At 33.1% G+C, this 25,750-nt stretch overlaps 2 protein-coding genes across 8 annotated transcripts; one reads left to right on the forward strand and one right to left on the reverse strand.

Annotated features, from left to right (window-relative positions):
* Window positions 1–911: 911 nt before the first annotated feature.
* Window positions 912–9,147, reverse strand: LOC119830264 (myotubularin-related protein 9). The gene is made up of 10 exons (XM_038353220.1): window positions 8,921–9,147; window positions 8,475–8,728; window positions 7,457–7,655; window positions 7,058–7,214; window positions 6,569–6,682; window positions 6,251–6,372; window positions 5,373–5,479; window positions 4,774–4,991; window positions 4,072–4,254; window positions 912–3,359 (listed from the first exon to the last, which is right to left on the reverse strand). Exons 1-10 carry the CDS (start codon window positions 9,065–9,067, stop codon window positions 3,199–3,201), a joined length of 1,662 nt encoding a protein of 553 aa, XP_038209148.1. The 5' UTR covers window positions 9,068–9,147; the 3' UTR covers window positions 912–3,198.
* Window positions 9,148–10,417: 1,270 nt separating this feature from the next.
* LOC119829923 (protein kinase C-binding protein 1-like) lies at window positions 10,418–25,675 on the forward strand. Of its 7 annotated transcripts, none has more exons than XM_038352657.1 (21): window positions 10,418–10,623; window positions 10,831–12,087; window positions 12,489–12,715; window positions 13,375–13,459; window positions 15,735–15,915; window positions 16,163–16,348; window positions 16,591–16,766; window positions 16,904–17,014; window positions 17,094–17,215; window positions 17,331–17,417; window positions 17,510–18,936; window positions 19,139–19,407; window positions 19,832–19,978; window positions 20,602–20,724; window positions 21,081–21,225; window positions 21,422–21,545; window positions 21,904–22,027; window positions 22,460–22,528; window positions 23,016–23,127; window positions 23,472–23,575; window positions 23,906–25,675. In XM_038352657.1, exons 2-21 carry the CDS (start codon window positions 10,834–10,836, stop codon window positions 24,029–24,031), a joined length of 5,199 nt encoding a protein of 1,732 aa, XP_038208585.1. In that variant the 5' UTR covers window positions 10,418–10,623; window positions 10,831–10,833; the 3' UTR covers window positions 24,032–25,675. The 7 variants fall into 7 exon arrangements, with proteins under 7 accessions (XP_038208585.1, XP_038208584.1, XP_038208586.1 ...); XM_038352656.1 differs by having other exon boundaries at window positions 10,418–10,613; XM_038352658.1 differs by having other exon boundaries at window positions 10,418–10,613; window positions 23,016–23,118.
* Window positions 25,676–25,750: the final 75 nt, after the last annotated feature.

The following is a 25,750-nucleotide window of genomic DNA, read 5'->3' on the forward strand; positions in this document are numbered from 1 at the left end:
AGACATTATCACCACTCACTTGCACTTTATAAGGGTCGTAAAAGTAAACGACGCCGAGTTTAAATTAAACAAACCCATACTAAGTCAATAATTAAAACATTATTGATTATTTACAAGATTGAAATGCAATACAGACTGTATGTATTTTTATTTCGTATGTATTTTATATATACTTGCTTGTATTAGAAATTCGAAAGTAGCTCTGTCTCTTTCTCATGCCTAAACCACTGAACGTATTGTCTATAGAACACAAATGGTTACGATTGGTTTTCTATTGTTACTAGTAAGTCCTTACTAATATCATAAATGCGAAAGTAACTCTTTTTCGCACCTAAACGACAGAACCGATTTGAATCTAATTAGACACAAAGATTGTGACCCCACAGAAAAGCGACAAATTAGTTTTTTGGCCGGACATCCCACTAAAACGGGACCTATGCAAGTGAAACACCAGGACAGTCTATTTTTTATCTTAGACTACGCAGGCGCAGCCGCGAGCGAAAACCTATTTTGATAAATTCGATTCGAGACCAGACGAGCGTGTAAATCCTTGGCGAAGGAAAACATCATAATGAAAATATCGAGATGTCCAAAAATCATAAGTTCAAAGTTCTTAATGCCGTATAGCCTGAAGCCACATAGTAATCCTGCGCTCTAGTAGTAGATACAAATATTTGATATAAACGCTTAGTTAAATAAACTGGCAACCCTGTTAAACAAATGTTATTCTCGCTTTATTAGTTTTTCTTCTCCATAATTTAGTTTCAATATTCTTTAGGGTATTTATTGTTGGCTCGAAGGTGAATAAATTAATTTCATTTACTAGATCCGTTCACCTACAAACACTAGAAACAAGCAGGCAAAAGTATAAGCTTAAATCCTTAAGTTCTTTATTTGAATAATAAAACACGTTTTTGCTGCGATACTTTAATTGACAATAAATATACTCTTATCTACATGTATCAAATTGACATATTACATTTTAAATTAATTAATGCACATTATTTTTTAATTGTCAATATACTAAAAAGCTAAACAGGAATAAAGACTTAAAATATGTTTGGTAAGAAAAGAATAAGAACTTATAAACTTAAAATAAAATGTATAAGGATTATTATAAGTGAGTCATTCTGGGACCTGAGCTACATCACTGCGAAGTATCATTAAAATCCGTTCACTAGTTTTCGCATGAAAGAATAACAATGATACATCCATCTTCACAAAATTCACCATGTCAGAATCAACTTTAGGGCATTTCCCACTCAAACAGAAACTAGTATGGACCCAAATATAACTATTTTTAACGAGGAAATACGCGTAGTAGGAGAAAACACATCTAAACTGTAACATACCACACATTACAAAAGCTCTTAAAATTATTTTTTTTATTTAAAAAAACACAAGTTACTGGTGACGCTTAATCTAATCGTGTTACGCCAATGAATTATATGATATGGAGCTATGCTCTAAACTCAATTATTTAATTATTCTCATCTAAACTAATTTAAATAATGAGTATGCCTACATATAGATTCCATAAAAGACAGCGTTACTGAGAGCGCGCGCAAATCTTAGGAATACCTTATTTATATCTTTAGTTATTAACATTTACATTATATATTTAAAATAGTTACAAAAGACAGGCACCCAAACTTTTTTTATAATAGCTTTATGTAAATAATAACACAGGATATTTTTAGATTATAGTATTTATATATTATTTCTACCCATAGCATTACTATCAAACGAAATACTATATTTGAAAATAAATTATTATATATATATTTTTTCTCTCCTATATCTTAATTATTGTTAAAGTTCGCAAAAAAAACTATGAAACTATTTGGAATTATTATTCATTACAAACAAACAAATATTGTTCAAAAGAAAATTTACTCAAATAACAAGCTACAAATCGATTATACAATAAGATACATTGTTACCTATACTTTTACTACTATATGTATGTATATCTTTATTTGTTTAGGTATTACCTTTTAAGCAGTTAGGCCAAAGTTTCAGTTCAGAATTATAAGCCACGGCCAAGCCAGCCAAGCCATATTTTCAAATATTTAATAATTCATGAAATTTTTTAAAAAATCTTCTATTAACTACATAATAACTATATTTTTAATTTGACAAATGAAATCAACTTGTATGTATAATTAAGATTTAAATGCTTATACATTACATTAACAATACAAATATAAAATAGGTGTCCACTTTTGGCAGTTTGGTTTTGGTTATTAATTAACGATATTCAGAGTTATTAGAGTTTTAAACTATTAAAATGTTCAAAATACACACTTAACTCTTATTTACTAATGTATATTTTTATATTTTAAGTACTCACTAGAAAAAATACATAAAACAAGTTATTGTACAGAAAAATAAAATCTTAACAAAGAATTAAATTAACACATATTATAGAATGCTACAAATCATAAATTAGGTCTATATATAACCAAGTTTCTAAACGACTAGATACTCTCATATTGAAAGAATAATATAAAAAAAATATGTCATGATTTCTATTACGAATGTAAAATTAAAATTACCAAAACTAGCCAATAAAAATAGACGGAAACTATTTAAGTCCCCTTATTAATATTTCTTTATATTTTTGCTATATTTGTATGAAACTTGCTTACTTTATATAAAACGTTTGATTTATTCACTAAAAATTAATTCATCAGCCTACTACAAAACTACCGATTTAAGAGAGCCTCTTGTTGTAGGTCCGACCTGTTGTTTAATAAAATAAATGAAATAGAAAACTATTATATCTCGTTAAGTTGTATTAATTACAATATAATAATTACACATTATGCAAAACAAATTCAAAACACCCAAGGAAAGTAAATATTTCCCCAAATTTTGAAGGACGCCATCAAAATACAAACTGGGCAAAACTTTTTGATGGCGTCTATATTCAATTTATAAAATCTTGCTTTCAGACCAAAAAATAAATTCGAGACGAAGAATAGTTTCAACCACAATAAAACAAAAAAAAAACTAAAGCTTTAAGAGCATTAATCGAATAATACATATTTGTATTTTGAAACCAAGCGTAAGATAGCATTCCATTAATCATTTTCGTTTAATCGCCAAGCTTCATTAGAAGCCGTTACAAACACAAAAATGAGTGCATTTTTTTGTATATAAGAAAATATTTCCATTGTCTATAGCCAGTATTGTCTATTTATCACCCTTATTATAGTACTGTGCGGCTAGATCGAGCAATTCCCTGCGCAACTGCTGCGCCTGCGAGCGCAGATGTTGCTCCCTGGTCCGTATCACCTTGTACTGCTCTTCGCGTTCCTCCGTGTGCTGCGGGACCAGCCAGCGGAGGTACAGTTCTGTGATAAAAGATTTTATTTTCTTATTTTTTATGTCACAGCGGGCAACTGAGCTGGTGGTTCGCCTGATGGTAAGCGATCACCACCGCCCATGAACATGCGCAGAGGTAGTGCCTCTGCGAATGCCCTGTCCGTTTTTAAGGGGTATGGGGTAAGGATAGGATTCACGACTGGAAAGAAGGAATGGAAGTGGTGATGAAAAGGAAACGGACACCTGAGTTATATCCTCCTCCTTACTAATATCCTACTTTTGTGAAAGATAAGTAAACGAACCGATGAGTGATGTGATCATCGTCGATCACTTTGCGGAACATATGTTTGTCTTTTTTTCACGTCGCAGTTTGGTAGTGATTTTTGGTGTCTGGAGATAGTTAGAGGCTAGAGATGATATAGGCAATTTTTTCCTCTATCAAACATCCTCTCATTTCCATGAGAACTTTCGTTGACTACTCGTCGAAAAACACAAAAAGTAAAAAAAAACCTGCTCTATAATCTTGGCATATATAAAATATAAAAAAAATCGAATAATAGTGTATACAGATATTTCTGCATGTCCATCTGTTTTTACTTTCAGTGCTATTGAAATGGGATCATTTCAGTCCTTTGTCCAAAATAACATGTTATGGATATAATCTTTTCGTTTATAGTTTTTTTTCCGTTTATATAATCGATTAAATGAGAGAGATTCAAAGAGTACGTGTACGTGCCTTACCTTCCCATATTACGAAGCTCATAGGTGCAACAGACGGCCATATGACATTAGGTGTGGGATCGTACAGCGGATTGATGTATGTGGACAACTCATCTGGCTGGTTGATCCATGACCATATACTGGTTGTCTGCTGATAGACCCCACGGGTTTCGCGCTCTTGGTCACTGTCGCAGAGGAATGTTCCTGGAATAATATTTAAAACATAATTTTCTTACAAAAAAAAATGTCCCAAGTTTTTTTTTTATTTAAATTCTTGATCACGTGTTTAGGATAGTGTTCTTCAAGGGATTCAAAATTCACTCCCTCCTCTCTCCCCACGATAACAACACCTCCATCTCCCAGTAACATCACACGTTGTGTGTTTTACGTGTTCGCACGCATGTTAAATGTACTGGTACAACAGTATGCTCAAAGTTACGTATATTCCTTGCATTTCCTAGTGGAAAATCTAGCATTACTTTCATATGACATACATTTGATTTTAGCATACTTTGAGATGAACATACTTTTTTTGATTACATAGAAAAAACAATGGAAAGTTTTACTTACAAATCAATACATCAATTATTTAAAAAAAAAATGCCTACAGAAGCAGAACAAATATTTTTTATCCCGAACTTTTCTAAAATTCTCAAAGCTTCCACTGAGTAAATACAAAAAAAAATGATGATAATTTTTCTTCCAATCCCACAGCACACTCACCGAACTGGCTCGCGTACGCGTGCTCGAAGAGTGCGATCAAGAACGACTGCCGGTACTCGAAGCTGCACGGGAACTGCTCGAGGAACTGGCGCACGCAGTCGAGCAGCAGCGGGAAGGTGGGCGCGGCGCGCGGCGCGCTCGCGTGCGGCCCGCAGCGCAGCCGCGCGCCGAACGGGTGCCCCGCCTGCAGCCACTCGCGCTCTATTAGCGCTTGCAGCCTGGGGACGTGTACCCGGTGATGCATAATAGATTACACGGAGATTTTTTTTTAAGTCATAGCGGCCAACGTAACTGGTGGTTCATCTGATGGTAGCCGACGACCAATGTCCATGAATATATGCAGAGGTAGTGCCTTTATGGATGCTTTGCCCGCTTAAAGAATAAGGGATAAGGAAAGGATAACAGGAAAGAAGAAATGGAAGGGGTAAGGAAAAAGAAACGGGCCTCTGACTTCCCCGCTCACCGTACGAAACATAAAATATATGGATACAAATAGCGCAGGCGGTTTTTACCACAAATAACCCTAAAATCTTTGTAGGTTTTGTTGGACACTTTATTTCATTATATAATGCTATTTTTATTGAAAAAATTACACTTACCCTCTGATAGTTCGACAATCAGGGCTCAGTATAATTTGCACCAGAGAGCAGACAAGCAATGTTGCATCCTCACCACGCGTACCATGAATTAAAACTGGTTCACCTTTCTGCAAACAATATACTATATATGCCATTACTGAGTTAGGTTGATTGTTATATTATGGAGTTTACTAATTAACTTGTAATATGGTGCTTGAACTATGCAGAAATCTATAGTTTCTTTCAGCTTCGACATTTCACACTTACAATTAAAAAATAGATTCGTATGATTTATAAAGAATGGAAAGACAAACAGCATTGTTCGGCGCAGTCATTTCGGCACTTAGTGTATATGTCTATATATGATTCCCTGTTTATTTTGGTGACAGCATTACGTGTGAACTTGACCGATTACGCTATTTTTTTTTGGTTTTTTTTCTTATTGTCTGTAGGGTCCTACTGATGGTCGCGGGCGTATATTAACCGGCTCCCGTGACCCCTTCATGAAAGCGGCTTGTCGGAATACAAGTCGGTTTTAGTCGGTAAGAATCCGACATAATCCACGGCTGCTTTTCCCCGGGGGCCGCGGGTATCTATGTAAGATATGCCCACTATAAAAAAAAGGGTCCTACTGATGATAAGAAAAATAAGGTCTTATGATAGGAAAAATCTGAAGTTATTAAATCTTCGACCATTTGACAGTTGACACGAAAACAGGACGGTGTCTGTCGGGTCGTAGTCGTAGCTAGTTAATTACAATATTAGACTCAAGGTCATAGAAATATATTGTTGGTTATAATTTCATTAACAAAATCTGTAAAAGAATCAAGAGTACACTGCCCTAAACATGAAAAGCCTATAACTACATTAAAAAACTCCAACATATTTCATATACTCACATGGTGTATGTGTTGCGCTATAATACATGCCGTGTGAAGCGAGTTGCGAACTGACTCCGGCCAACCGCACGACTCCAATCTTGAGATCCACTTGTCCGATGATATCTCTTTGTCTAGACATGCTAAAAAAAAATATGTTTTAAAAAATAAAAAAATTCAATATGTACAAATTCAATATAATAATAATTAATAAAAACACCTTATAGGGATACATAACTCAATAAATATATCTCTCTACAAGATATAGTAGGATATGTATACAACCTGAAATTATTATATGACCATGTAATGTAACAAAATAAAGTATTTCTTTTTTACCTTCAATTAACTTGGAAAAGCTCTCTAATAACTGTTGTTGATTATCAACATCATCCATGGATCTATTGTATATTTTCCACTGGGAGTAGTTTGCCGCACTCTCCGTACCACCTCCTACAATCATAATTTGTTTTTACTATATCATATTTCTTTATCTGCTTCAGCTGCTTTGACAATGTACTTCCCGCATTTCACCGAAAAAAATATTACATTTTTATTTTTAAAAGTATAATAGATCAAATGTAGTTATTTCTATCAGCCTTTATTCATCTATACTAATATTATAAAGATGAAGATTTTATTTATTTGTTTGTTTGAATGTACTAATCTCAGGAACTGCTGTTCTGATTTGAAAAATTCTGTGTTAGATAGCCCATTTATTGAGGAAGGCTATAGGCTATATATGAACCAAGAGCAAAGCGGGGACGGATCCCGAGTAATTAATATTTCATAATTTCTGATGTAATGGACAAATATATATGTGAATACCTTTGTTTTGATGTTGTGATATTGAATTAGTGCTTCTTAAGTCATAAATAATGCCTTTCATTCCAACATTAACAACTGAGTTAAGAATAAGTTCATCGGGTTTACACCTTCGATGTTTTGGGCCATATAGTGGTTGACCAGCTCTTAACAATACAGCCTGAAATTAGAAAAATTATCATTTCATTAATCTGGGAAGCATATACATTCATTGAAGACAAATAAAAATTAAAAACAGAAATAAAATTTATACAATTAAATAATGGTCTTTGAAAAAAAAGTAATGATTATTTGTTAAAATCTGTATTTTTAGTAAATTTTGGATCATTTTGTAAACAAACACAAAGGACGTATTTACAGAAGCACATACTTGATATAATTAAGAGATATATGTATACACACCCCATTATTATGCCTATAAGAAAGTACTGGAAATCGACCACCCTGTCTGAAACTTGCCGCAGCTAATAATGTCTCATCGTCTATAACTTTTGGTACCACCACTGCTTTTGCATAACTAGGTGTGACCGTATAATGTTGGTTTACACGGGATATGCGCCATTCTTCTGTTGCTAACACTTTCGTGAATTCTCCTTCAATACTGAAACATATTAGTAATATTATGTTGTGTTTACTTAATTCAGCAGTTAATCTTATATCTTTAAACAAGCAATTTTCGTATATATATATATATCTTCCTGACATCTATTGGTGAATAATAATACTATAAATGCGAAAGTTTGTGAGGATGGATGCATATGTATGTGTGCGTCTGTTACTCTTTCACGCAAAAACTACTGAACCGATTGCAATCAAATTTGCTTCGTAGATAGCTGGACAACTGAAATAACACATAGGCACTTTTTATACCGATATTCCCACGGGATATGGACTTACGCGGTTTCAACCGCGGGTCACAGCAAGTAAAAGTATTTAAACAAAAAGTCTGGTTGAAAGTTGATACCAATGGATACCAGTCAAGTGTATAAAGAAATATTTGCCAAAAAAACCACACATATTACATTGATATTATGGAAACTAATGTGACTAATTAAAATATTAATCTCACTGAACTTTTTGTCCTTTGTGAGCTCTAAAAGTGGGAGTAGCATACAGGAAGTACTCCATTATTATCAGTGTAATAAAGTACTATATAAGATGTTACATTAATTACTTTTTTATAATAACAAATACTTATATTCCAAGTATTTTTATGGTATTAAATTGTGCCCCAACATTATGCACTGAACAAGTTACTGTACCGTTGAGCAATAGTTAAATATATCAGCTGATATATTTAACTTTTTCTTATTTGCTTCATTATTCATTTCATTTCATTTCATTTCATTCATTTCATTCATTTCATTCATTTCATTCATTTCATTCATTTCATTCATTTCATTCATTTCATTCATATTACCTGTATAATGTATATCCATTTTCCATGATAGGATGCATATGTCTATAGAAGAATGGATAAAACAAGCTTGGGTCTTGTAGGTTCGATAGATTTTCTAAAGTCTGCGCAACGAGATTCAATTCTGTTGTGCTACTTATATCTAATTGAAATATTCTTAGATCCTTGCATTTTAAATATAATGAACCTCCTTGAATTATACCCCCACTTAATTTGTTTTCTTTTTTCTCTATACAGTCTATATTCTTGTGAAGAAGCTGTGAACAAAAGTCAGTTTGTTGTAATAAAAATTCATATCATATCAATCATTAATCATATATTATATTAAAGTTTAAGATGAAAAAAATAACATAAATCATGAAAGTAAACAATATCTACTTAGATATTATTGAGCTTAGTTAACGTAACCAAAATCTGAATACTGCTAAATACATAAATAAATAAATTACCCATAGTTCTCGAACGCCTTCTTTTCTTGAACTCAAAATGAGGTGATGGCCTGTGATACATACAGTTCCGTCTACATTGTCATGATGAGGATATTTTAAAATTACACCATCTAACTTATTTATTAGTATAAGCTCAATAAATTCCATCAGAATTTAGTGTTTTGGATAAAATTTAAAAAACGACTGATAATTGCATTATTTGCCAGCTTGAAGTGTAAACTCTAGCTGTCTGCTGTCAAATGTCATTTATTGACAACCAATGTCCAATACGGAATGACATTGGTACAACATAGATATAGGTATGTTTGTAGTTGAAAATCTTTCACGCGACAATCACTAAACGGATTTTTCTGATATTTTGCAGTGATATAGCTTGTCTATCAGAATAGCATATGAGCTATTGAAATACTTACTTTTTACTACGGGTTCGTTCTTGAGTGAAACCACGCGGCACGACTAGATTATATATTTTTAAAACAACATTTTTCCCCATACACTGGCTTAGTAATTAGTATATTTTTTTTAATTAGTATAATATACTGGCCTAGTGAATTAACATTCTGTACAAATATCTAAACAGTAACCATACATTTCTGTACATCAAGATTTTTTTAAAAGAGCATCAATTATTACTATGCAATATGGACGTTTTATTGACGTTTTTTTTTTGCATACATGTGCTCGTATACACAAATAAAGATGTGATTTATAGAGGTCTTTATATATGAAATTGAGTTTTACATATAGGCTATTTGCTGAAATATAGATTTGATGAGATATACATATCTAAAAGTTATTAAAAATACTTTTTCGAAAATTCTGTGCACCCACGTAGTTGCGTGAAGTAACAAAGCATTTCTTTCATAATTATGTGAAACCGTTCATTTGCAAAATGAACTTTCGATATAGTTCGTTTTATTTAAAAACTACACATAAGAGCAACCTACCAACACCAAACTCACGTTTGGAGAAGTCGTCGTAACTCGTCATAATACAAAACAGCGATATATTCGCATTATGTAGAGTATAATAATATTATTGTGTTATGTTACAAGCTCAGGTTACCAACAATTTTTTTATAATTTGCAATCGCTCAAGTTTATTATACATTTATTCTTTCATGCATGCATAAAGCTCTGGCATGAATGAAATTCAAAATTTTACACATAAAATTTTACAGTAATAAATCCTGTAAATTTTAAGTAATTTTGAAAGTTTCTATACAATTACCAAAATTTTCCATGAATTAAATTAATACAAAGCATGGCTTAATCGTTTAAGTATTTATAAATTACTGAACGTTTGTTCGACATATATGAAAGAGATACCCATATATAGATTTATGAAATAGAAAAGGAAAAGGAAAAAAGAGACAAATACATATATTTTGAGCAGGATACACTGATGTGATTTTGCTCTTGGCTCCATCTATGTACACTTCCAAACAACGCAGATGTTTAAAAAAATCTACAACGTAAGTAGGTACGACAGAGATAGCAATTAGCATAGAGACAGAGTCGACAAACGACAGTTTGAGACGGCGATGAGTAAATTTTTCAATTGTTTTATTAAATTTTGCCTCTTCTTTCACAATATGTTATAAATGGGCGAACGAAACTTCTATACAACATATTAAATAGTTGTGTGTTCAGCGGATCAGCGAGACAAAGTGACGGAATAAATAAAACGTGCGGTGAGGTTCTGTATGTATTTGTGATTGTGTTGAAAGTAGGTAGGCTGGCTGGCTGAATGGTTAAGCTTGGGCAATGACCGGTCCTAATATTTAGATATTTATATTCGCAAAGCTAAGAAGCGTTTCATTCAGAATATTTGTGTTTTTCGCCCAATAATGTATCTGTTATAAGAGTATATAAATTTAGAAACTTATATTATGTAAATTGTTTATTCAGGAGATGGAGGATAACTCGGATGTTAATAGGGAGACTGATGTGTCCTCGACGACAGCAGATGTCCCAGAGTCTGAGGAAGCTACTCGAACAAAGGGTAATGTTGAGATGGTAATAGTTGTGGAGAAAATGGAGATAGACTCAAGCAGTGAGGAGTCAGAAAGTCCGCCGATAGCGGCTACAGAAAACGAGAACGGACTCCATATAGTTTCAAAAGAATTTCCTAAGAAAGATGGTTCACCATTAAAGTCCAAGGAATCCTCTAAAATGAAGCCTACTCCAGAAAAAGGTACTATATCACCCATAAAATTTGTACATTCATCAAAGGTTGTGATCACACCTTCTAAAATAGAAGACATTAAGCAATCTCTAACAACTTTAGAAGCTCAACATAATAATTTAGAAAATTCAGATAATACTGTTGATTCTTTTCACAAGGCATTAACTTCAAGCCAAGAAAATGTGAATGATGATGATGATGAGATTGAATCATTAGATTGTTCAGATGGGGTTCCAGAATTAACATTGAGACAAAGTCCACAAAAATTGGTGTCCTTACCCAGTCAGAATTCGCTATCACAGGAATTTCTGCCAGAAACAACTCCGGAAGATACCTTGGACAAAGTGTTGCCACAAACTACACAAAATCTATCCCCTGTTGATTCTGTTCCTGAAACAACACAGTCTACTGAACCTGTGTCAGAAACAGCTCAACCTGCACCAATAGAACAGTTAGAAAATGGGGACAGCCAGAAGTTTGATGAATCATGTAAAGCATCATTAGATAGTCCTTGTGATAAATCAAATGATTCTCAGCTTGAAACTGGCTCTGATGTAAGTGAAAAGGAGCACAATAAAAGCATAAGTCGAGAGCTTAAGTCCCTCATTAAGTCTGCCAAAGAATCTAAGATAATTAGTGAATGTACGCAATTGACAAGCAAAACAAGAAAGTCCAGGACATGTTTAGACAATTCAAATTCTAATTTGAATACTTCTCTCGAGGCAGAGAAGATAGGTAGTGTTAGGCGTAATAGTAATATGTCTTCTAAGAGCAATTGTAGCGAAAAGTCAGAAAAAGCTACAAAACGTTCAATGAGGTCACAGAACCCAGAGTTTGTGAATAAGGTTAAACTGTTCCTTAACTCCGTCACTGGAAAATATCCTCGTGAGTCTGATGATGAACAGGAACTGGAATCGAAGAAGGAGAGTGAGACCTCACCTAAGAAGAAAAAGTTGGGTGAAGTACCACAATTATCACCAGTAAGTATAATTGGAATCTAATATGTTAATATAAATCAGTATTTAATTGCTATATATAAAAAGATTTTTGAGAAATTAGTTATTATACAACTTTGGAAGAAAAGAAAGCAATGGATTTTAAGTTCCATCTATTAAAAGATACAAAACATATAATTAACTACCGTGTGGTATGCAGATAACATAATTTTAACATTTCTATTCTTCTATTGTTTACTAAGTGTTTGTGACCTTATAAGTCTAATAATATTAAGGTTGTGATTATACTTTCCTTACAAGAGTTAAATAAAATCATTTCTCAGAAATAACACTTTCCTTTGGCAATAAAATGATGTTTATTCATTGACAAAATTAAGTATAAGCCAATTATATTATAGAGACCAATTTTTTATATCATTCTCTAGGCAGGAGAGAAAAAGTTAAGAGTAGACCCTTACTGTTGGAGGTGCAATTGGCCAGTTGAACAAGGTAGCAATGAGAAAGGTCATCCTCCTATGCAATGCACAGTGTGTCCGCGGAGCTATCACTACAAATGTCTATCTACTACTGAAAGAAGTAAGATAGATGCTGAACGGAGCTGGGTCTGTCCTGAATGCTTGAGCATTTTGCATGCTGAGAGCTCAGATACAAGGTGAGTTATGCAATATAATATTAGCATTACTAAATTAAAGAAGTTTGATATTAATTTGTGTGGATTTTCATAGTTCTTTTAAGAATGAAACACTAATAATTATTATGTAACCTGCTACTGACTTACACAGTAGGGTGTGCTAAAGACATAGGTATAAATACATTCGAAAAACATGACCCTCCTCTAGGCAGGGGGGTGAAAATATGTCTTGGTTCAATCACAAATTACAATATGTTGTATACTTGTTATTAATTTGTTAGATATTTTGTGTTTTATAACATTATTTTTTGATAGTATCTTGATTGTCTCACTTACTTTTATATAGGAAATCATTTAATACTAGTGATCCTAATCAGGATATAAGATAAACTTGTGAAATTATTGTATTGTCACTGTTCCTAGATAAGTGTATAAAGTTTAAATTAAATGTTCTGTTTAAAGTGGATCAAAATCAAATCTATAGGAGTCTGTTACATACAAACATACAGGTGTAGCTAGCTGCTATATAAGGATGTTAAAAAATATCACATCATCATTAAACCAGTTTTTTGGGGTGTTCAAAAAAGCAAATCACTTCATGCAATATAGATAATACTTTTAAATTGAATCATTTCTGTTTGTATTTAAAAAGTAATAACAATAAAATGTATTGTTTCCAGATCATTATCCATGAAGAAAATCTCTCTGGGGCTTCTTTGTGAGTTACTGCAGCATGCATTGGCGAGAATGATGGATCTCAATGGGGTAAACGTTTTTTCTGTGACACATTTTAAACTCGACATAATATAAACTATAATTTCAATCGGCTGAATTGCCTTTAAGATCCTTTATTTTTACAGCAAATTTAGGCTGTAAAGGGTTGTTATTAATCCTATCCTTCCTACTAATCCTACTTCCTACTAATATTATAAATGCAAAAGTTTGTAAAGATGTGTGTGTTTGTTGTTCTTTCACGCAAAAACTGCTGAACCGATTGCAATGAAATTTGGTAAATAGACAGCTTGACAAGTGGAATAACATGTAGGCAACTTTTTATCCCGATATTCCTACGGGATACGGACTTACGCGGGTGAAACCACTAGTTATTCATAAAAGTCTAGATTGTATAGCATCACATGTTTACTCATATTTTGTAAAAAATCGAAAATCTTAGGTTATGAAAGATCAAATTAAATTAACTTCAATTGAATGTTGGTAGAAATAAAAACTTAAAATGACATCTAAATTGTATCAAATAAACAAAATTATCAAGAATTCACTGCTTAGAATACTCTTTAATTGTCATATTATTATTTTAATATGTTTAACCAAATAATTAAATATCGCTGGCATTCGAAAGTTTTAACATGTAAATTTATGTTAAGTTTTAATATGGTATTTAAAAATATATTAATTTACCATGTTCTCATTGTAATAGTTGAAAATTTTGAGGTGTATAAGAACACCTAACTAACTTGAAATATATTATAAAAAGTGCATAATTTATTCTCCGTAAATTTTCTAATATCATATTCATTCATACAGCTACAGTTTAAATAATGAAAGTATTGCTTAATTGTCGATGCGATTCACTAATAATGAATTATTTTTAATAATTACGTATATAATTAAATACCCAGAAAAGTTAGCATGATTTCATTGAAATGAATTTCTACAATCGAATACAGAATCGATAAGATTTTGTTGCACGCTACGGCGAAAACCAAGATACAATATTTTGATACTTTCGCCAGCTCCACATTAATTCATTGACGCGTATGTGTGTCGTATGCTGCGTTGCCGTGTTGGTAAAGTGACCTTGTTATATTATCTGCGCCGTGGGGCGACGCCACGTGTTCCGTCTCTTTCGCGCGTTGAATAATCAATACGGATGCGTCACTATGCCCGTCTCGCTCATGCTAATAATAAAATGTTCACGTGGAATGTGTTGGTACTTGGTACATTTGCATCGGTTTTTTTTTAATTCGCGAGCTATATTTTCTCGGGTCGTACGTGCAATTTTTCGAACATTGAAATATGGACATAAAAATAGTGATTGCGCAGAATATTTCTTTCGTGATCACGTTACATAAGTACATTTTTACGCAAATTAATAGCGTCTTTGAACCTAGTTAATTTCAGTCAACAAATCCGTTAATCAGTTAAAATGTAAAGTAAACAACAAGTATATGTACTTACCTACATGCTATTTGTAATGCAATTTGATAAAAATTTGTTTCATCTTCCCAATCGAGTCAAAGTATGAGATGTAGGAATATATCAGATCAATATTTATTAACATTTTAAATTCGATCTCATTTATTATGGGGCTTATAATTTTTTTTTTTTACATATACTCTTCAATCCATTCTATCTCTTCTATCTTTAGCCAATAAGAAATAATATATTTTTTTTATTTTACAGTTAGGTAATAGGCAAGGATAACATTGCCTACTTCTTTTTAATAGATTAACCGCATTTCGTTGGGCATACTATAAATTATTATTACAACAAACATTGCACAACTGTAGGGCGATTGTGCATAATCGATATTATGGGCATATAAAAATGCAGTTGTAATGCACATCGCTCAATAATAATAAATAAACTAATGTTAAAAAAAACACTATATTTGTGGTCATTTGTTCTTATGCACTACTAGCATTGGCCCGCGGCTTCGCTAGCGTTAAATTCGGAGTAGTCTATAGTAATAGATATTATTATACACAAAATCCGTTGCGTAGTTGTAAAGATTTTTACATACATAGGGACAAACATACTTGCGACTATGTTTTACACTGTGTAGTGATACACAAGTAAGGAATTGAAAAAGAACCTCATTAAATTATTGTTTTGGCGTTTGGCACAGATCCTTGATAAGTGTACAAATTTTTAGCAATTGTATCTACTATAAGTGGTTCAAAATCGAGTCTAAAGGTCGTATATATACAAACAAACAAGCATACAAACATACAGGTAGAAGCTAAGAAAAGTGTGTTAAAAATTTATTATTAAATATTATATTTTCTTATAATTACAGGTGGAACCCTTCATGCAGCCCGTGGATCGGACTGCATTTCCAGATTACGATAAATATGTCGTCCATCCAATGGATTTGTCGCTAATGAAACAAAACATTACTAATGGTTTATACGGAAGCACTGAAGCTTTCATGGCGGACGCTCAATGGATATTGCATAACAGTATTATATTTAACACATGTAAGTTTCCAATGGGCTTTTTATCTTTATAAAATAAACTAATAAACAAATACGATAGGAGTGTAGAAAGACTACAGAAAAGTTTATGTAGATTGACAGTACAAATACTGTTTTTGTTACTATTTTTTGTATTTATATTTTTTTTATGTTTCATGTTTATTTTCTTGAGTTATCAATTTATATTTTAATTTACGTTTATTTATTTATCCAACCTTTTGTTCGTTTACCATCTCACATGAGAATGTAGGTTTGAACATTTCAGTGCAGTCGAAGTTGACGGGCGCGGCGCGTGCGCTGGTGCGCCTGTGTCGCGCCGAGATGGGCGAGATCGAAGCATGCCCGGAGTGCTACGCGGCTGCGCATGCGCGGAAGCCCACGTGGTTCACCGATGTGTGCTCCACGCCGCATGTGCTGCTGTGGGCTAAGCTTAAAGGTAGGCGAGGGTGAAAGAGGGGGGGGGAGGGAGGGTTGGTTTCTTTACATTATATTATATGGTTGCGGGCTCATTATTTCATGACTTCACTCATTAAATATGTAACGTTTGCAACATTACAGGCAACTATAATCTATGAAATGAAACGTAAAAGCTTATAAATTTAGTTATTTATGTTATAAATATAATTTCAAAGGAAAAGTAATGATTGTTAAATATGAATACTCTCTTCTCTATTTTAGGTTTTCCCTACTGGCCGGCGAAAGGCATGTCAATAAACAACGCTGGTTTAGTTGATGTAAGATTCTTTGGCGCACACGACCGCGCCTGGGTGCCGGCTAAAGATTGTTTCTTGTACTCTGAAAAGGATCCTAACAATTTCCGAACGAAGAGACAAGATATATTGGATAGTATGCAGGTGTGATAAACATTATTTTTATCTTAATCTAGTTACTAATACATTAATTTCATTAATATTACTTATTACTTAGATCATCAAACAAAATTTAACAATTTTAACTAAAATGTAACAACTTGTAATTATTGGCATTTTAGGAGGCAGAACAGCACATACGCAGTATATCAAGAAAATATGGAAAATTCATATATCCACCATTCAAGACTCCATTCGAGCCGAGCAAGCTGCCTGAGCAATTAAAGATGATGGTAATCTTTATTAATTTATTTTGCAACTAATTTGGTAAAACGAATTTTAGATTTAATGTAATTTTGAACTTTGTTATAGATACCAAGTTTTGAAGGTGAAATAAAGGTTCCATCCAAAGAGAAAGGTTCAACATCTTCACCTAAAATAAAGGAGAAACGCCGGTCGAACTCCAAAAGTTCGAAGAGTTCTGTTATAGACGGGTGAGGCGTTTTTGATTTCTTTAAGATTTATTCTACCATTTTTTTTTTTGTTTTTGTAAAGTTTTTGATGGGAAAGTATCTAAAATCTACAATCTAGCAATATTATTTGTTTCAGCGAAACAAGTGAAAATGAAGAAACACAAACACGAAAAATGGCCGATGGCGCTGAAATTGAAAAAGATGAAGATTTCAAGCTACAGATGTAAGTTTTATATTTATTTTTTATATGTTTAAAAGTAATCTCTATATATGGTAGAAATTAAATTGCTGAAATAATTTAATTTGTTATTATAGAGAATCAGATAAATCAATGGAAAACGATGAAACTGAAATAATAAGTACAACAAGGAAACGGCGCAGGTCTGATCTAGAAGAGGCCGTTATTACAATAATTGATAGCAGTTCGACAGATAAACAAATAGATAGTGGTGCAAGTACTCCAAAACGAAGTAAAGTGAATGGAGAAGTTAATACTAAAACTACCGATGTCGTTCCTGGAGAAACTTCAAGTATTGAAAAGGCTGAAGAAAATGGTCAAGACGAAAAGGGTGAGGCTCCTGTTGAGGACAAGATTGAGAAAACAAGTATAGACTCCGTGCAATATAATGAAGTGCTACCAAGTAGTACCACAGAAAAGCCAGTAAAAGAGAAATCCCCTGTCATTAGTACACCTATTGCTAATTCTACCCCTAAAAGAAGTAGTCTGAAGGATAAATCAGAAAAGCCATCGCCCAAGCCAAGAGCATCCCGGGTTGAAAAGTCCAGTTCCAGTGACAAAGAGAAGCAGGAAGAAAGGATAAAACATAAAATAAGAGTATCTAGAAATAAATCGCTCAACAATAGCAAATCGGAACCGAATGCCAGTAAGGTGACAAATAAAGATGCCAACTCCAATAAAAATAAGGATAAAAAGGATAAGAATTCAGATACACAAAAAGATAAAAATACTCCGAAACAAGATACGCCAAAATCTACAAAAGATCGCTTGCAGTTCGACGACGATACTTCGTTAGCAGTGATAGCTCGAGATTCCCCAAAAGACACGAACGGGACAGGCATGCCCACAATCACTAGTGTTAGAAGTCTCTCAACTAACCAGCAAGATGGATTCGCAAATAACTCGAATGCTAAAACTATTGAAGTGACGATCGAACCCAACTCCACAGCTAGCATTTTCATACCGACTAGTACAGATAATGTGCGTAATATGAAAGAGGCGGCAAACAAATTACAAAAACTAAGGGACGGTTCAGACGTGCCGGTTGGTCGCGTCGGCGTCAGAGCGTTTGCACGTATGATGTCACCGGAAGCGCAACCGAAACCCACGAACAGCATGGAAATTGAAATCAAAACGGAACCACTGGACGTTGACGACGCTGACAGGCAAACTGAAAAAATGGATCTCATGGAAGCGTGCAATTTGCGGCCGGTCAATCCTCCCGTGAACAGGTTGCGCGAAGTGCGAATAAACAAAGTGATTGTGTCGCCGTTGTCAAGGAAAACGGCATCAAAACCTACCGAGATTCGCGTAAAGGCAAAGAAAACGTTCCCACAACCGAAAAAGCCGGATGAAGGGCGTTCGGAGTTGAATTCTAAGAACTCTATGGTTTATATTCCCATTCAGCCGGCGACCACACAGGCACCGGTGCGGCCCACGAGGCCAGTTATCGTTAATGGGCCTACAATACATGCTCGATCTCAAGCTTCTGTCTCGAGTGTCGGTAAGTCATGGACATCTGCTTATTCTTTTTTCTTTATATGATAAACTTATTTATTTGGCTTAAATCGAAAAAATTAAAATAAATATATACAGTTACACTTACAGTATAGTAATATATCTTTACCAAAATATTGAATTTAATGTTTTTTTTTTTATTATTTCAATTTAGAATGCCTCACCTAAAAAATTACATTTAATTCCAGCCAGCAGTACCATAAACACAGTGTCGTCAGCGCTCGTCTCTTCCGCAATCGGCTCTATGGTCAGCCTCACGAGCAACACAACAACCACAACAGTTATAGCCAGTTCGAATACACCCAAAATGACACAATTGCCCACAATACAGTCGCTGGGCTCAATACCAGCAATTGGACAAGTGCCTACCAATGTGCATACAGTGCCTTTGATTACGTCTTTGAATGGACAGTGGACGTTTAGTTTGCAACCAATGATGTCTGTTGGTAGTGTAGATGTGAGTAAATTATGAACAAATAAAAAAATTGCTTGTTGGCTTGAAATAGAAACACAAAGTTGAAAAAGTTATACAATCTCATATATTTTCATGAAACTACACCTCTTTAGTTAGTTCGTTCAATATAGCTCACACGCTTAAAAACTCGTACATATAGGCTTTATATTATCCTAGCAGCCCGTCTTAGCTTCGCCCTTACATATAAAACCTATAGCATTCAGGAATCATATCCAAAGTGCTTGTAGCTTTTGAAATCCATGCATACTTGCTACGATCAGCATGCTCAAAGATATAAACGCTTCAGCTTTATATTATTACTACAGATGTTATTTCATCTAATCTTGATCCAGACAACTCAGAATCGTATTTAAATCTTTCTTAATATTTTATATACATAAGTATAAATGAATATTTTAAATTGCAGAGCTCGTCAAATACTGCAATTGTTAACGGTATAGGAGACAGGACTACTGCAGGCACGCTGGTTGCCGTGCCCACTCCGGCGAGCGTCGCTTCAATACTCCCACAACTTAACTCTGCTAACAATAGGACGGATGATGCTGTTACTGAGGTAAGACTTAACTAGTTCTAAATTGAAACTATGTATCGAGTACATATTTACCTTGATGTTCGAATATTTTTTAAAAAATCATGTAGCCATAAAGTTAAAATTTAAAAATTCAATGTGGTTTCTACAGTAAAAATAATATTATTTATTCACGATAATGCTCACATCGTTTTATGTGTTTTGTTAAGAATACATATTTCGCTATCTATTTAAATAAAAATTGGCCTTTTACTAGAATTATGGAAACGCCGAAATCTACATGAGTGGTTTTTGTAAGAGGAAGCATTTACCGCGATATAATTATACGAATAGGGAAAGATAAAAACGATAAAAACAGATTGAAAATTATACATTGCTTGTTATGAATAACCAACAAACCGTCCATCCATCCAACCATCTTAAACTAAGTCCATTATAGTATGTTTTTTGCTAACGATCATTCGAAATTTGATTTACAACTCTAACCACCTTCCCACTAAGACGTGCATTATGTTACGAAAATATCCATTGTATACATATATAAATGCGAATCGGCGAAGACACTCTAAACATGTGTACGAAAATTCTCATACTTTAATTATAATTCTCATATTAACGCATACATTTTATTTATTAATCATTTACAGTTACCTCGACTACAACAGAGGCCGCTACTGAACCCGTTCGACTCAGCGACTCCAATAGGAAGTGTACCGCCCCCGTCCACAGCTGGGCCTCTTACTGCCAAACTCAACCAAAATGCCGTTAAGGTGGGCTTATTGTATTGATTAATTATCAATTTTAAAGACTTGTCATTCTTGCATTTATTGAAAATTTTGTGAAATCGCATTAGTCATCGTATCATTATATTCTATTGGTATTTTGTATATTACATCAAATCTTATCAGTTGCATATTTTAATATAATGATCACTTTCTTCATATTCGGATCTTATATTACGCCAATAGTCCAGGATGCCTATAATGCCTATTATAACATTTATAATTTGAAATAATTTTACGAATGAAATGTAATACGAACTACGAATTAATAGTTTATGGCTTGCTTGTACTATACCACAAAATGTTTAAAAAGTAATCTAAAGCGATTAATATTGACATTCCAGCTGACGGATTTCTTCCGAACACTTCTAGAAGATTCCTTGGATAAAATCAACGAGCCGGCGGCTGTCGTGACGTCACTCAAGTTGCAGCTGGAGCAATTGCAGTGGAAGCACAAGCAAGAGATCGATGAATTAAAACACAATTATGGTATTTATTATACATATATATTATTTTATATTATACATATACATTACGTATATATGTTATTTATATTTAGAATGTGATAACCTATTTTATGTATGTATTTAATTTAATATTTATGTTTAATGATAAATAATTTATGTTAAATTTACACAAACAAAAATAACATCATCATAAACAATAATCCTATAAACAATTTCAGAGCTGTCGCTAGTTGAGATGCGAGCGTCATTCGACAAGGAGAAAGCTCGCGTTGTGAGCGAAGCGCGGAGAAACGCTCAGGTTGAACTCGAGGCAGCTGTCAAAGCGACCAAGACGAAACAATGGTGAGTGAACATTGTCGCTTGTGTGGTATAAAAATTGTAATTAAATAATTAAATATTAAATTTGTCCGATTTTAAATGATACCAGAAAAAGAAGTTATAAAAATCTGTTCAAAATGTAAATTTGTATTATTAATTAAGTTGTTATATAAAGGATTTATAGCTTTAAAAATTTCTAGCTCATTGCCACTATAACCAACATATTGACTTTGATGAAATTCGCTAGTCAAACAGTTTCCTATTAATCAATAGCAATGTTCAGCTTTAAATCAAATGGAAAGACTATTTGAGTTTTGACAAAAACCACAGAACGAAACGAGTATATAAGATTTTCAGTACATCGTGCATGATGCTTGTACAGGTGCGCGAACTGCATGCAAGAGTCGCAGTACTACTGCTGTTGGAACACGTCGTACTGCGACTACGGGTGCCAGCGCGCGCACTGGCCGCACCACGCCGCGCTCTGCACGCAACCCAAGAGCCAGGTAATACCATCATCCTACCTACTAATAAATTGTTTTTATAATTAAATACGAAAGTTTGTAGGGTTATTTATGTGTTTATTTGTTGCGTTTACTTGTTGCGTTTACGTGAAAACCACTTACCGGATTTTAATAATACTTTGAAGTTATGTATATAAGCTATATATACCGGAATAACATATGGCCTATAAAAATACTTGTTTTTATCGTGTGTAATCGCACGGCACAGCTAGTACGCTTAGTACGCACGCTAGTATATTACGTGTTTTTTTTTACCAGTACATCATTATCACAATGCTGAGATCTTACTATAACACTAGCTTTAATATCATGTTTTTAAGGTTTTTCCGAAGTCACACACTGGAGTATTTTAGACTAGTGTCTAATCTATATCTATATATTATGTAAGGGTTAAATCCAACACTATTTTTATAGGATAACGGTGGACAGGACAGCAACTCAAAAGACATTCACAAGAGACTGCAACCTGCTCCTGATCTACCAGTAAGTATAATATAAAATTATTTTATATTCTATTGATGCTCATTTCCAATATTGGGAAGATAACAAGAGTTGAATGAAAAAAAAAGAAATTTTTGAGTTTTTGTCATTGGTTTTTGAGGTCCAGTTCTAGATTTATTCAATGTTTACTGCATTAGTTATGGTAAAAATGTAAAATATCACCTTTTCCACTCTCTGCAATTCAATTAAGTATTGACTTTAAAAATGTGAAAATGTGCAAGTCTATCTGTTTGTTGTGTTCAAATAATATGTAGAATAAATCAATTTTGATATGACCACGGCAATAGCATGTTAATAAGGCTTTAGTTTATTTCCAAATATTATTATAATAATTGAAACAATATTGTTTCTTTTCTTTCTATATTTTGTATAGCAATTTGTTTAAATTATGACTAAAAATGCACACAAAATTAATCAACAAAAGAAACAATGCCAGCAAACGATTAATACGCATCTATTTCCGCCACTGGCATTGCAGAAGAACGCGCCAATCCCATCACTGACTGTGGGCGGGAAGGTCGCGACGCGTGTGTTCACCACTGAGCAGATGCACCAGAAGACCTCTCTCATAGGTACACGAAGTTAGTTGAAGCGCACTGTTCTTTATTCTTGACACATTAACATTATGGTTTTCAGGTTTGAAAAAAGAACGTTGAAAATCATTAAAATATATATATTTTTTTTAATGAAATTTTGTGTAAATATAAATGTAAATGAAAGTACTTTGAATATTTTTAGATAACAATTAATTTATTAGCAACCTACCAAATTCAATGGCTGTGACTTCAGTTCTTTCATCATCATCATCATCAGCATAATCATTATATTTTGTCTACATGTGAATTGTAGTGCGTTGTGGCTTATAATGTCGCTTATTTTTATATATCAAAGAGCAGATTCACTTCGTTATTTTGATATTTTGTAGTGAGCGTGATGGAAGATGGTAGCGGTAATCAAACGATGAAGTGCGTGGGCACTTACAAAGCTCCCAATCCGCCGAATATATCGCCTCTAATTATTAATAAACAAGTGAGTATAAATTATACAATACAGTTCATTTTTATAAAGGTATTGATATAGATACTTATTATTTATTACTTTATACTAAACAATTATACAACTTTACTAACAAATACGACTTTTCTAATCACTACATAAAATAAGTCCTGATACATAATATAAATAAATAAAACAAAAATTAAAGAATCTGGATATTATGAATCTCTTCGAACTCTAAAATCTAACTTTATTTGAGATACATTATAGTGCCGAAGTATCATACTATCACAGATGGTCATCGTTATTTAAAAATCTCTTATTAAAAAAAGAAGTTTTTAATAAACATAAACGAAATTTTAGATAATGAACAACGAAGAGGCAGGCGCGAAGAAAGTGACCACCTCCGGCGGTTACTTGATAGTTGGCAGCGCCAACGCAGTGAACTCACCGCGGCGACCGCACGCAATCCAATACGTGCATACGTAGGACCGGCCAACGCCCACGTGTAACTTGCAATTTGTGCAGTTGAGACTTGTGGACAGTGATAGATGTGACCTAAAAGTGATGGGGGAAAGTTCTACCTGTGTTATGAAAAGTGGTGATAAGAAAAAAAAAGTCAAAATATGTCATAATGTAAAAAGGACAAATGAAAAGTGGGTAATCCAATCCTCTCAAAATTTGAAATGGTAGAAGATTTTATATAAACTACAAAAAAAAGATTTGTTGATAATAACCAATTGCTCATACAAGTGGGCAGTGAAAACTTTTATAAATCATAATATGGTAAACAATCATTGTGATTATAGAAACATTGACATGGAGTTAGGTGTAAGACAGACACAAACATAGTATATGGTTTTACAATGATGTATAAAAATATTCAAATACTAAATTGTATCACACTACAAAATACAATATTGTATTACTTATTTCTGGCATCATATCGGTCAATAGATCAGAAGTTGAAATTTGCAAGTTCCACAAAAAATTATTCAAGTGTACTTTAGCAATAATTACTAAGTTGTTTCTTTACTACTCCGCAGTGCAGTTAGTGTACATATATTCTATTTTCCTTGTATATGTATGTAAAAACTATTGGCACTCATACAATATGTATTTTTTTTACCTTAATCAAACCAGTAAAATACTGTGCTATAGCATTTTTGTTGTAACATTAATGATGTCGAAATTGTGATATTTATTAAGATAAAATTATGGCTTTTAAATTATCACGAAAAACAAAGATATTTATTTAACGTATGCGAATAATGCGAATAATCAACCTTAATCGTATACAAATAGATGACAGTCGTAAAATTAACATTTTAGGCCATTATTTGTATTTTTGTACATATTGAATTCCATTATGTGACAAGTTGTACTATAATTTCATTGGAAGCTTGATATCATAGAATATTGTATTTTAATTTTTGATTAATTGGCTAGAAAATACACATGTAAAAATCATAGCAAAATATTTCATGCACATAAAGTTTCTCTAATAATTTGTTGATAATAGCTCCAAGACTGGTAATTTTAAGTTCACTGCATTGCATTTGTATGTAAATATATGAGCAATTTTTTTAGGAATAAAACTAAACATTATTATGAAAAGCTAAATAATGATTGATATTTAAATTTTGTACAAAATTTATACACAGTGCAGTTTACTGATTTGTTTTTTTGCCTTGAGATTCAGTTATTAGGTAGAAGTTTTACCCTATTACTGAAGTGTGAGAACATACTAATGTTTTAAATATGTGGTCGAAATGTCAAATACTGATAATAATAAGTAGATAGTTGTCTAAAATTAGTTCTCAATAGAGATGATATTGTAATATGTAAATATAAATATTTTTAAAAGATGAAACTTTTCTGTCACTATGTTAAGGCATTAACTAGAATTTTAGCGTAAGGCATTGGTAAACTGATAAACAGATAGTTTTTGAATTGATGAAAAATGGTAAAATAGCATATTTTTTGCAATATAATTAATAGATGTACACATGGTACAATTTTTATTTAATGCATGTGGATTACATATTCACATAACATACTTCTCTCTGGCATCTGGTTGATGCTTATGCAATATGTTTTAATTTTGAATAAACATTATTGTCTGAAGTAAAATTTTCTTTTATTTAATCTAGAATGTGTACATTCTTTACTATGAGAACAAAGATGTACTGCTGTATGCTTCTCTTT

The sequence above is a fragment of the Zerene cesonia genome, chromosome 11 (genome assembly GCF_012273895.1).
Source record: "Zerene cesonia ecotype Mississippi chromosome 11, Zerene_cesonia_1.1, whole genome shotgun sequence".
Lineage (NCBI taxonomy): Eukaryota > Metazoa > Arthropoda > Insecta > Lepidoptera > Pieridae > Zerene > Zerene cesonia.